This window comes from Lagopus muta, chromosome 18, assembly GCF_023343835.1.
Source record: "Lagopus muta isolate bLagMut1 chromosome 18, bLagMut1 primary, whole genome shotgun sequence".
In the NCBI taxonomy this organism is placed as follows: domain Eukaryota; kingdom Metazoa; phylum Chordata; class Aves; order Galliformes; family Phasianidae; genus Lagopus; species Lagopus muta.
Window position 1 is genome coordinate 1247797 of NC_064450.1, and position 13341 is coordinate 1261137.

General features: G+C 45.6%; 1 protein-coding gene across 1 annotated transcript in view; it reads left to right on the forward strand.

Moving 5' to 3' along the window:
* DNAH9 (dynein axonemal heavy chain 9) overlaps nt 1-13341 on the forward strand; it is a 182861-nt gene that overhangs the window by 137907 nt on the left and 31613 nt on the right. Inside the window, exons 59-61 of the mRNA XM_048965517.1 lie at nt 2182-2375; nt 6365-6513; nt 9101-9228. Coding sequence (XP_048821474.1) covers nt 2182-2375; nt 6365-6513; nt 9101-9228 — 471 coding nt within the window. The remainder of the gene's footprint in view (nt 1-2181; nt 2376-6364; nt 6514-9100; nt 9229-13341) is intronic.

Here is a 13341-nt window from a genome sequence, read left to right on the forward strand (position 1 = left end):
CTGGCTGTGGTCTTGGAGCACTTGACCTGTGAGGAAAAGTGTAGGTTGGACTGACCACCTCCTGAGGGTTTCTCCAACCGTTTTTCTGTGATGCTACAAGTGTTGTGTTCAGCAAACATCCTGTGTCAGCGGCACCCACCGCCAACAGCTTTGTGACCTCTTTCTTTCCATCATCTGTGGTGTTCTCACTGCTGGAAACATGAACTCATTCATTATAAGGAGCCCTTTTGCTGGAGCATGGCTTCTGAATAAATTCAGTCAGTTAGAAAGACCAAGGTTCTTCATGGGAAGCCTTGAAGTGAAAGGGAAAGTGCAGCTTTCCTTCCATCAGCACAGTCTGGCCTCTGGTGCCTTCCACCTCATTTGCAACAGCCCTGTGTCCACAGCAATCTCAGCAGCTGTCAGGACATCTACATGACTTTCAAAGCCCTTTGGTAAGCGTGTATTTCTTCAGCTGATCTCAACAAGGTGTGACACCAACATTTTTCAAGGCGCTTTCTTGGTGCTTTCTTTTTGTGGAGGAGCTATATGGGATGTGAGCTGGAACATTAATGGTGCAAAACACCTTTGCCCATCAACAAGCTTCTGCTCTGCTGCGAGCGTGTCCTTGTTCCTACAGAAAATGGCTCATTCGCTGTCTTATACTCCACTTGTCTCTTTATGTTCAACTGCTCACAGCTTCAGATTATGCAAAATGTCCTCAAGATGTTTGTTTCAGTGAGAATTTCACTTGAAATCCACAGGAACTTTACAAGCTGCGCAATACATTTTGCTACAACTTGTATTTTCTGTGTACTGTTCATAGTTGCCGTGGCAGGAACATTAAAAAAATAGATGCATTTTCATTGAAATTACCAATGATTCCCTCCACTGCTCATCTGTACATCACTTTGGGACATTCCACAGCTACCTGTTCTGCTACAGGCTTGTAACACCAATGAGTGAATCCTTGTTAGTATTTGGCAAGTGAAACACTGTGAATTACACTGTCACAGCAGTCTGTACATGTTTATATAGAACATGTAAGTACCAAGGCAGCACCCAACTGCTTGGGGTTGCAGTGCATGTGCAGAGATTTATGGTCACCTTGACTGGATGGTGGAGTCTCAGCACTGTGGTTTCTCACTGTGTGAGTGCTCAAAGCCCCAAAGCAGATTTTACCATCAGTTATGATTTTGGCTGCACAGTTTTCTTTGTTGGAGCAGCAAGGTGGCATTGCAGACCTGTAGCTCACAGGATTGTCAGAGGTGAGTGTGCTGTCCTGCCAGAGGTGAGCTCAACATTTCCAGTACCCATCCAAATCACTCATTTCTGGAATAGCTCATAGTAGTGAGTGCCTGCTACCCAAGTTGGTTGGGATCCGGGTTCAAAACAAGGAGTGCAGATTTCCTCTCACTTTGGGCTATGGAAAGCTGCATTGCAGATGATGCCAAATTTTCCTCTGTTGTCACTTCCAAACTCCCATATCGCAGTGACTGTGCTGTAAAGGGGATGTAGATGCAGCCATGGCTTCACTGGATGGGGAAGGTTTTACAGTAATGTGGGTGAGAATATCTGGGGAGGCTGTGCTGGGTGCTGTATGATGTCAGATCTGACATTGTTGGGGCAGCCAGTTCAGAAAATGCAGGTGGCAAAAAACCTCAGAGTGGGTACATTCCACAGATATGAAACTGCTCCTCTCACTCTGAAGCGGTCCTGTAAATGTCCTGGGCTGGTTGGTACCTGTTGATGCGACAGTGTGCTGACAACAGAGGTGGGAAAAGGAAAACAGACAAGATCTGATCCTGGTGAGGTTCTGCCTGTGGCTCACAGGTTCCAGCTATGACCTTTCCAATGGAGCAAAACATGAGCAGACAATAAAACTAGAAAAGCAGCTCAAGTGCACATAGGATTGTTCTTGTGTTACAACAGGACTAAAGGTGATGGCTTTAAGTTGTGCCAGGGGAGGTTCAGGTTGAATATTAGGAAGAACTTCTTCTTACAAAGAGTAGTAATGCATTGGCACAGCTGCCCAGGGAGGTGGTAGAGTCACTGTCCCTGGAGGTTTTCAAGGAAGTGGAGATGTGGCACAGAGGGATGTGTGCATGGTGGGGGTGGGCCAGTGGTTGGACTACATGATCTTAGACGTCTTTCCAACCTTGATGATTCTATGGTTCTGAAGACCTTCCTTGAATTTTCCAGGCTCTCTCATCCATGGAGGAGTTCAGAAACCTGGATCGGGATATTGAGGGCTCGGCAAAACGGTGGAAGAAGTTTGTTGAATCTGAGTGTCCTGAAAAGGAGAAGTTCCCCCAGGAATGGAAGAGCAAGTCAGCTCTGCAGCGCCTGTGCATCATGAGGGCCGTCCGGCCCGACCGCATGACCTACGCCGTCCGGTGAGGGCGCTTCTCCCTGTCTCAGTCCATTCTCTTGCTTACCAGGCAACACTGCGTCTGTGTTTTCTAGGGAACAGGAGTAATTCAGAAATATGTTTGGTTTCATTTATGATAGAGTGTAAGTTTTACAGAATGGTTTTCTGTAATGGGGTCATTGCTGAATGAGTTATCTCTGTCAACACCTCTCATTCAGTTGGAATTTCTTGCCTAAGGAAATGGCCAGTGGTGATGGAAGCAGTATTACCAGCACGAGGTGGGGAGCAGACATACCAAGTCAGAAACAGGCATTGTCATAGAGGTCTTACATATTCACTGGAGTCTTTCTGTAATCAAAACAGCTTCTAGAATTCATTAAGGTCAATATTGTTTACTAGACTGCTTATGGCCGTTGTTCCTTAGGTGCAGGAATAAAGTACTGAAGTAAAGGGAAGTTTTATGGAGGTGCTTTGTGTGTTTTTTGTTGTTGTTGTTGTTTTGTTGTTTTTTTTAATTCAAAATTTATGTGGTACTTGTGATTGTTGTAGTTGTAAATTATGTATTAAAGGTAACCAGGCAAGTCTAAACTTCATAAAGATATGCACAGGCACTATGGGTAATACGGCTGTTCCAGGAGAAACTAAAGGTCTTTGACTCCATTAGGACTTGTTTTTTCATTCCTTGTGCTGGTAGTCTATCATCTGACATTTCTGCAATGCCTCTTATTCCACTGCCTCTCAGTTTAAATTGCTCCACCATCTGGCAGGTGTGATTGTCAGCCCATGAGCTACACTTTTCTTTGTGCTTTAAGGTGCACAGAAAAACATGGGCAAGATTTTGAGTGAAGTATCACTATGGCCAATGTTACTGCATTTTATTCAATTAAATGATGAAATTTATCATCGTTATACCATTCTAAACTACCTTCTTTTTCATTAGTTGCTGTTTTGGGGCTGGACCCTTTGTATGTTCTCTCAGCTTGAAGAATTGCTCTTCTTTTTGCTGTTTAGCTTGAGTAAAACACGCTCTTGTCCTTCTGAGCTTTTAAGTGCCTGTTTCACTTAAGCAAGTTTAATTCATTCCTTTCAGTCAAAATGGTGGTACTTGTATAGCTCAAAAATAGCTGGAACATAAAGTTTCAATTCCTTTCATACTTCTCTTTTGTGAGAAGGTAAGAGAATCTGAATTCAAAAATTTGACTGAATATTTTTAGGGCTTGGGCACATCAAGCTTTTCTGTCTGCATGAGAACATCTAAATGTATTTTTTGGTGGTGTTTCTTACCTAGAGATAGGTTAGAACATAAACCTTTTCAAATAGCAACTCTTTACAGTGCCTTCTCCACGACTCAGCAGATGCTTGTGACTAAAATTCTTGTTGAAATTCAACACAGTCATGAAGTAGTCCCAAACATTCTAGATAGAGCTTTTGTATCAGAGAACCATGGAATGTCTTGGGTTGGAAAAGTCCTTTCATGCTCCTGCTGTGGACTGGTTGTCACCCTCCAGATTACGTTGCCCAGGTTGTTTAGGGAAACAAACCTCCCCCAAACCAAATGGATAATTCTTAGTGGTTACAATGCCAGCCAAAATGCCTTTGACTTCCTTTTTCCTGCATGAAAGTATCATACTCCTTAGACCTTTCTTCAGCCAGCAGCCTGGCTTGAAGAGGTGTTGATCCATTAGAGAAGATAGTTGGTGTTCCTAAGAGATTCACCTCTCTGAAAAACACCCACATCTGTTCATCTGTCCTTCTGTCAGTAAAACCTGGTACTCTGACAGAAAGAAAATGTCTTTGAACTAGATGCAGTGGCATCCCCAATAACAATGACACAGTTGGGCAGCAGTCCCCTGGTATCACTTTCTTCCATGCGTCTTCAAAACCATGTTGAGTCTGTTACTGTTGAAAGAGTGGAGATTCTTCCAGCAGAGCACTAAGGAGTTGCATTTCCTGCCCTAAGGACTTCAGCCTTGGCAACCCTGGTTCAGCCAGAAGTGCTGATCATTGCATCTGATCAAGTTAATCGACTTTTTGATAGTTTATTCTGCAACATTACTGGATGCCACAAGTTGTCTTGCAGTTCTCAACTTGCTGATCTCTTCTTGCTGTGCTAAATACCTAATTGATCATCAGTGAACTCACTGTAAGTACTGCCATGATTATAGAATCATAGAATGCTTTGGGTTGGAAGGGACTTTTAAGATCATGTAGTTCCAACCCTACTGCTGTAGGCAGGGACACGTCCCTCTAGACCAGGTTGCTCACAGCCCCATCCAGCCTGGCCTCGAATGCTTCCAGGGAGAGGGCATCCATAGCCTCTCTGGGCAACCTGTTCCAGTGTTTCACTACCCTCACAGATATTATTCCTAATATCTAATGTAAATCAACCCTCTTCCAGTTTAAAGCCATTTAAACCTTCCTGCCTTTCTGAAATAGGTGCTTGGCAAGTGCTTGGGTGCCTTTAAGGGGTCACAGAGGAATTCAGTAACTGAAACAAAGGTGCCCAGGGGCTTTTTAGATTCCCTAAGATATCCTGACCTAACCTCTAGCTGCTGTGTAGAAAGGTGAAAGACCCTTTGTGTCCCACATTGCACTTACCAGAATTATAAAGATGGTCTTGAAAGCTCTTTGGAGTCATCCTCCCTATGCCCGTGTACAGATTTTTCGTGTATGCTTTTTGTCACTTCTCATGGCAGATCCCTGGGGATCTTTGCACAAGCTGTGCCTCAGTTATGGCACATGTATGGACTCCTCACCTACGGGGGGACTGCATCGAGCATAGAAAAGCTGCAAGCCACTCAACGTGTCTGAAGAGAATGCCTTTAATGATGGCACCATTATTCAAGTGCTCCTGCTTATCTTGTGGGCTGCCTCTATGAAGCACTGAGAGCAGCCTCCATCCCCATCGCTGAGGGCAGCCTCTGCTTTCCTGCACTGTGACTCATTTCGGAGTCCTCAGGACACATTCATTGTACTTCTCAATCTCCAAAGCATTATTTCATGTACAGTGTTATGACCTTGTATCTCACGGATTTTCTTAGATGTTGTACACTGAATGTCTCCATCAGCTCTTCAGCAAATCTTGACCCAAGCCAGAAAAATCTACTTTGAAGAGGCTCCAAACAAATTGGAATTTCTTCCTTTTGCAATCCCTTTAGGCATTTCTATTCCAGTTGCCTTTCACTCGTCCTTGAAGGCTCTCAGCTCTCTTAGAAAGAATTTGGCTGCCTTATTCTGGTATTATCCCCAAGTTGAAAACTGGTTGATGTTTTTGTTCCCCTGGTACCGAGTTTTCAAAAGGCTGAGTCATGCATCTCCACTAGAAAAGCAACTGCTTGTTCCTGGGCTTTGAATGTAATGCTCCTGCATTTGAATCAATGCTCACTGTACCATCTTTGTATAAAGCAGTGATTTTTGGTAAGCTCACCCCAGGGAAATTCAGCCTGGCCATTCTCCATACTCTGCTCCCTGTTCAGGCAGCTCCTGTTCGCTCCGTTCTGTTTTTCCTGTGACTCTCATGCAGAGACTCAGCAACACGCACAGGATATTCTTAGAGCTCTTCCCTTTTATCTTCCCAGAACAAAGCAATTTTCTAAATCATCCGGACTTTTCGTGGCTTTTGGTGCTAAATCTAAAGGAATGTTGCTTCCTCTCAAACTGGATTAAAAGCATGCTGTGGTTTTTCTGTGCATTGGCTTAACTATTTCTTCTCTCCTATTTGTGTAATTACCAAACCAAGGTCCCACTGCTTGTCCTTCTCACTTGGTTGTTCACCACAGATGTTTCTGTACCACAGGCCATTTCACACCTGTAGGAAGTGCCAGAAATTGCTTAGCAAGGGATAGATCCCAGAGCCTGGGCTGCAGACCCTTCCTAAAGTGATTTTATCCTCATTTATTTGAGTTTCTCATTTATTTGAATCAGCAAAAGCAAAATGAATTAGCTGATTATTTGCATGGGAAGCTTTCTTTCCTGAGCTGTAGTAGATTGGCAAAACTTTTCTCTTTTTGACAGAGATTTTGTAGAAGAGAAGCTCGGCAGTAAATACGTGGCTGGGAGACCCCTGGATTTTGCAGCTTCCTTCGAGGAATCGGGACCTGCAACCCCAATGTTTTTTATCCTGTCCCCAGGTGTTGACCCACTGAAGGATGTGGAGAAACAAGGTAAATGAATCATGGCTGATATCACAGAACTGTTTTGTATCTTCTGCATAAGTATCTTGGTGTGATGTTTTTTTTCCTCATCTGTTTGTAGATAATTGAGTAATCCAGTAAAAATAGATAATTGTGAGAGGATGTGATTTGTTTCTCATTGTTTTTTGGTCTTTTTTTTGTTTTCATTTTCTTCCTTCAAGGCTTTTGGATGTTCATCTAAAGTTTAAATTAAACTTGTCTCTTTCTTGCAATGCTGAGATTCCCAGTGTGGTTCACACTGCAACGATTTCTGAGCCGGTTTTGTACACAACCTATGATTTACATCATAGATATCCAGTACACTGCCAGGTAGCTAAAAATAAGCAGCAGCTCCCTGTAGCATCCTGCTGGTTAGAGCCAGAGTGTCCGGTTTTTAATCCCATCCTTCTTGAGCTGTTTTCAGTGTGGAAGCTCTGGCCGTGTGCTGTCACACTCAGAGCCCAGGTGCACCTTGGAGGTTTTGCAATTTGAGAGCCCAGCGATGGCTGTGATGCAGCCCAGTGCTGCGCTGTGAAGCTGCTGATGTGCAGAACTTGGATCCAGGTCTCAGCTTCACTTCAGAAGCATTTCTGTTTTCAGCCTGAGCATCTGGAAATGGGGACAGCTTCACACTGCACTGCTGCCAAGTCAAAGTCATTGCAGGCACTTATTTTGAGACTGTACAGCGGAGCAGCTCTGTCCTGCTGGAGCTGAGGTTGCCTTTGGGCACTGCCTCAGGGTGGGTGCACATTGCTGTTGTGCTTCTCAGGTGTCCTTTCTCCCTCTCCAGCCATGCACTACCCACATCTCCAAGACCATTGCTCATGGACAAGCAATGCTGCAATGTTGCCAGCAGTTAGGAGTGTTGTCTAAACTGAATTTCGTATCAGACTAGCACAGTAGAACTGCTGGCCAGTTTACTGTGGGCAGATCTCCAGGCTAATGCTCAGCAGGGCTGGCAGCCCCAGCAGAGAAACCAGCAGCACCGATCTGAGGCATCGTGAGGGTGTTTGGTATCTGAACACTGCCTGCCTGAGCTGCAGGTTTGTTTTCCTCTCTGTGGTGCACCTTTGGGTCATCCCAAATAATGTTCAAGTCAGTGCCAATCTAGGCAGTCATAGAATCATAAAATGACTTGGGTTGGAAGGGACCTCAAGGATCATCAAGCTCCAACTCCCTGCCACATGCAGGCTGCCACCAACCTCCACATTTAATACCAGCCCAGGCTGCCCAGGGCCACATCCAACCTGGCCTTGAACACCTCCAGGAGTGGATGGGGCATCCCCAACCTGTCTGGGCAGCTGTTCCAGCACCTCACCATTCAAGTTCTACATGAGTAGCAGTGCTGCTGGGCCACAGGGCAGTTCTGGGCTTTGAGCTCTGTTTCGTTCTCTTTCTGCCCCTGTGTCAGGTCTCACTGCTGTGAATTGAAGGGGACTCAGTGGGGAAGGCCCTGCCTTGTGCCTGGCTTCCCACTGGAGCACACTGATGCTCCTGTCTCTCACTGTACTTTCTGTTATGTGTGATGGAGCATTAAATTCCAGCTGTGAATTATTTGATCAGAATGGTAAGATATATTTGTGTGTAGCTGAGCACCTGGGTAAGTCAGCCAGAAGAGTTACAGCAAATAAAAATGAGAGAAATCTGGCACAATGAAACCCTTGCTTTGGTGCAGCTGCACTGCCCTTAGGCCTGCCTTGCTGGGATTTGTCCAGACTCATTATTCAATGTTTTCCCCACCCAGTGTTCCTGTGAGGACAGCTGCCTGCCCCACTCCCTGCTCTCCCTCCTGCAGGAGGAAGCCTGGCATCACCTGGCTGGGTGATCGTGCTGCCTTCTGTGAACTTGCCTCATCCCTCCTTGGGAGGATGGGTCCTGAAGGCAGCGCTGTTCCGTGCAGAGCAGATCAGCAGCTCTCAGAGTTGGTTGGCAGCCAGACGTAGTGAGAAGGAAAACTGGAAGTTCTCAAAGATGGGCAAAACGGTGTCCCAGGGTTTTTTATCTAGTAAGGCTAAGTGGAAAGTGTAAACAACTGGAAAGGATCGGATGTTTGTTTTATGTATTGCCATCTGTTTCCTGTCTTGTACCAAGAGATCAGGCTTGCTAGACAAATCTTTTCCTTGTTTTATTCTAAAACTTGCCTGGAAGCCCTGGCCACCCATTCCCTTTCTGCTGCCTGCTCACAACCAAAAGGGCTCCTGCCCTCGCTGCTGGTTTGAGCACACGTTCACATGGCACATTTCCCCACTGAACAATATCTTGTTCAAAGCTTATTTAATCAGCAGGAAATGATTTTAATTTCCTACAGCTGTAAAATATGTTTTTGCACAAGGTTACAGGGGAATAATGTTCTTTAAACAAGAGGCACTTTACCTTTGTGTTGATTTCACTCTGTAATTAAAAGTAGTTTGGAGGAAGCCAGTGCTGTTTTCGGTGCTTTGGCAGGGAGAGAGACAAGATAACTCTTGTGAGAAGTGTGATGGCTCTTCTGTGAGGTTTTTGATGAGGCTAAACTCAGCGTGGCTACTGCTGTTCCAATTAGAAAGCATTGAACACTGCTCTTTTCTTTTTCTTTTAGGGAGAAAACTCGGTTACACATTCAACAACAGGAATTTCCACAATGTGTCCCTGGGACAAGGCCAGGAGGTGGTTGCTGAGCAAGCTCTGGATGTGGCTGCAGCAGAGGGGCACTGGGTGATCCTGCAGGTACTGCTGTCTATCTGGAAGCAGGCTGGTCGCTCTGCCAGTGTGCTGACTGAGTTAACACAGTTATCAGTTCTCTCGTCAGATGGAACAAGGCATTACCTGTGTTTTCAAATCACTGGTTTCTGCTTGTTTCTTGCTGTTATCTTTTGCTTTTTATCAGTCTTTGTCATCTTGGTTCTGTTGCTCTGTGAGCCCTCTGCAGGATGTGCAGTTGTAAGGAGAGCTGGCAAAGGAGATGGTGCTACATTTGCCTGTGCTTCTGTTTGCTCCATAAATATGTAAAGGAGCAATGTTCTTGAGAGCTGTTAGAGTTGCTCACTTTCCACCACTCCAAACTTGCTGTGTATTTAAATGAGCAAAGAGAAAGCATGCTCCACCACACGAAAGGCAGAGGCTATCAGTGGAGCTGATGCCTTTATGCATCCCAAAACAGGTAAATGCTTTCAGCTCTCATCAAACGATGCCAAGTCTTACAAGGTGTGAGGGGAGCACTGTGTTCAAGTGCTCTCTTGAGTCACTTATTCTGTGAGTGCTTTGGTTTGCTAATATGCAGCTCTCATCTCAGTTCTTGGGAATCCCTCTGTTTTCCTCGATGTGGATTTTATAAACATTTATTATCACTGAATTGTTTGTGTAAGGATTAGGCTCAGACAATGCTTGGTGTCCTGCTCTGAGCCTACGGGCTTCGTTCTGGATTTAAATGAAATGCCATTGATATTTTGATCTTCCTTCATGCTCTTGCTGCAAGCTTCCTCCAAGGTAGACATTTCTGAGCTTGTCAGGAGCTTTTAATAAAGGCAGCTGTAATGCTGGCATCCACTTTTAAGACAGTGAAAAAAATAAGCAAACTTATGAGATATCTTCCATTCAGTATTGCAGAGTGAAGTTTTTGGTTTTCTTTCCCGTAATGGGGAGTAGCTGCTGCATGGGATCTGCAGTGGTACAGAGCTGGCAGGTTGCCCTGGGGCTCGTAGAGGAGTTCAGCTCATGGCTGCTGGCAGATTTTGATGCATGGCAGAAACTGAGGGGTGCCAGCAGTGGCTGTGAGGGCAGGCTGCCACACACCAGTGCTGGGTCTTGTTGGGGGCATCGGCCACCTGGGATTTTCTCTGCTGTCAGCACAAAACTGATGAAACTGTGCACATAAATGTTTTAGTTCTATGTTGTGATTGGTTTAGAAGAAAGCAACACAGACAAGACTGATGCTGAGCAGAAGTCAGAGGCCTTTCTTCCTGTCCCTGCAGTCATTGACCACCTGAGCAATCCAGGCAGAGCCTGTGAGCAGATGGTGCTGAGGGGTGGTTTGCATCAGGACAGGCTTGGGAACATCCAGCAGGTGCTTGAGGCTGGCTGTGCCATTCCCCTCCAGGTTCTGCTTTTGAGGTCCTGATCAGACGTGTGGAAGGACAGCAGAGCAAGGGAGCTTAGCTGCCCATCAGAAGGGCTGAGCTGCTCAGCTCCAGATTGCATCCATCTCTGTCCAAGGGCTGGATCTTCATGTATAATGAGAAAGAGGTGCTACATGGCTGTCCCCTAACTTGAGCAGCTCATACTCTGTTCTTTTATGGTCAACAGAAATGCATCTGAAAGCAGTTCATTCTCTGGACAAAGTTGTTTGCAAGATTGAACGTTTTTTCAGGACTGAAATGCTGACTACTCCAGGTGCTGGTGAATCAGTATCTAAACTCATCACAGCAGGAATCAGTGAGCGACAGTCCCACAAAGGATGCTCCTGTCATTTCAGTCACAGGTGGTCATGGGGAATACTTGCAAATACTTGCCATATGGCAGTTGGTTTGACAAGATCTTTCCTGCGAGGCTTCTGGTGACAGGTGCCATGCAGACTGCTTCAGGAGTGTCTGCAGTTCACTTCCACAGCACCTGGAATGACACAGACAACTCAATATGCAAAAACATCCGAGCATTTTGGATCATTGCTATTACAGTGAGAGAGAAGACAGAGCAGATCTCCAGGCAATCAGGGTAAATCAAACTCACTGTTTGGAGCCTGTGTGCCATCCATCCACAGGACAGCTACGTGCAGGCTTCCCATTTGCTTTTGAGCAGGGCAAAAGCAGCTGTTAGCTTCACTTCTGTACTTCATCATCCACTGAACAGCTCTTCAGGTGACATGGAGTTGAGCTTCCCTTTACAACCATTGAATTTGCTGACTTGTATCAACCCATATACATGCTCCAAGACAAACACTTGATGGGATCACCTAAATGGCTTTTACACATATAGTTTGATTGAAACCAGAAGTCAAGTACTACAAGCAATAAAGAGTCAGGCAATTGGCTTTGTGGAAGTCAGTTGCTATGGGGTATTGAAACAGTTGGAAACTCCCTACTGTACTACAGCCACAGCATTGCTATTCTTGTGCCTTGAAGGGCTGCTGACCTGGGGCCAATTCCTCCCGAGCTGTAATGACCAGCCAACATTGCCTGCTGGATGGCAGCCAGCACTGCAGGAGGCAAATTAAGAAAAGCAGCAAATGACTCTATGGGGAACCTGAAAGTGTTTCAGCTCACCCTGAAAATGGAGGTTTTCATGAGTGAATCATTTTACAGGGCAGAACAAGGGAGAGCATTTGTCCCTTCGTTCTCATGGAAAGAGACATACCCATGTGTCAGAGCCAAGCCAGCAGTGCTTCCTGCCCCTGCCACCAGCACAGCACTGCCTTGCAGTGTCACAGCTGATGAGAGAATGGAATCCGTGGGCATCACTATTCTCTAAACAGACAGAGGGTCCAGCTGCAGAGTAGGAGCCTATCTATGGCAAACGTGAGGCTGCTGAAGAGGGAAATGTTAAGTGAGAGCCACAGAGAAGAACCTCCGTACTGGCCCAGCTGCTGCTCTTCTCTGAATCATCTGTTAGCACTGCAGAATCAAGGAAAATCTCTGTGCTCCTCTGAAATCCATTTAATATCAGGCTCAGCCTCTGAATCTCCTGGATCATGAATTTGGAAGGGTTTAAAACAGATTTTTCTGGCCGTGGTAAAGGCACAGAATTTCAGTCTCATGCTTTTCCCTGAGATGGGTGCACCTCCATTCCATGTAGCACTGAGCTTCCCCTGTTGACTGTCACATGCAGTTTGCAGCAGTCTAGGGCCTGGTGGGAAGGGGTCTGTCAGTGAAACTACACCTGAAAAACTGAGGAAAGTCTTAGATTTTTCATATTCTTTTAGATTTTTGCACCAAGTCATGCTTTTCTCAAGACTTTTTTGGTGCCAGGAGAATTCTGGAGTTGCCATTTGGGCAAGTGCTGTTTGTAATTACACTATGGCAGTCAGAAGAAGATTTAGGGACAAAGTGCCCTAGCTGAGAGGCTTCCAAATTAGTGGGAGGGGGGCTTAGGGTCAGAGCAGGGCTGAGTGACCCCAGCAGGCAGCACCTGAACATCTTTGGTTCCTGGGCAGCTCACTAAAGGCTGTTACCAGCAGTTCAAATGGTCTTCATTTCCATGAGAAAGAAACTGAGACAACTACAAATAAAGTACTTTTAAAGCAGGTTTTATCGAGCATGCAGTCCAGGTGCTTTGGAGTGCTGAAAATCCAATACAAACATCAAGAAAACAATGTAGGTGTGAATAAATGCATTTGTTAGTGTCTCCTCACCAGCAACACCTTGATGTTGTTCTCAGGGTAGAAGAAATTGTCGATAGTTTCTGGATTCTCACTGATAACGTTGGGAGAAATAAGGTTCTGTCATGTCACAAGGATGGGATCCTCTCACAGGACATCTCATCAGAAAGCAGGTTTCTTTTCCAGGTTTCCAAATGCTTCTTCCTTTAGCTCTGATCAAGAGGAAACCCTGTTCTCTCTTACTTTTCAAGATGGGGGATGGAGTTGGGTGCAAACATTTGGATGATGGATACCAGCTCACGACGCGGTGGCTCACGGTGTGTCACATGAAGGGAATGGTGAGATCTGACCAAGGATGGAAAGCTCTTCACAGCCTGGAGGTGAACACAAGAATTCCTCTGACAGCATCTCCCCGGGTCACTTGTTGTCATCCTCTGGTCCCTGCCTGGAATGGTTTGGCTGTGGGAGTTTGGTGAGGGCTCACTCCCAGGGTTGGAAGATTTGATGTCCTTGAGGGCTGGTTGTTGAAA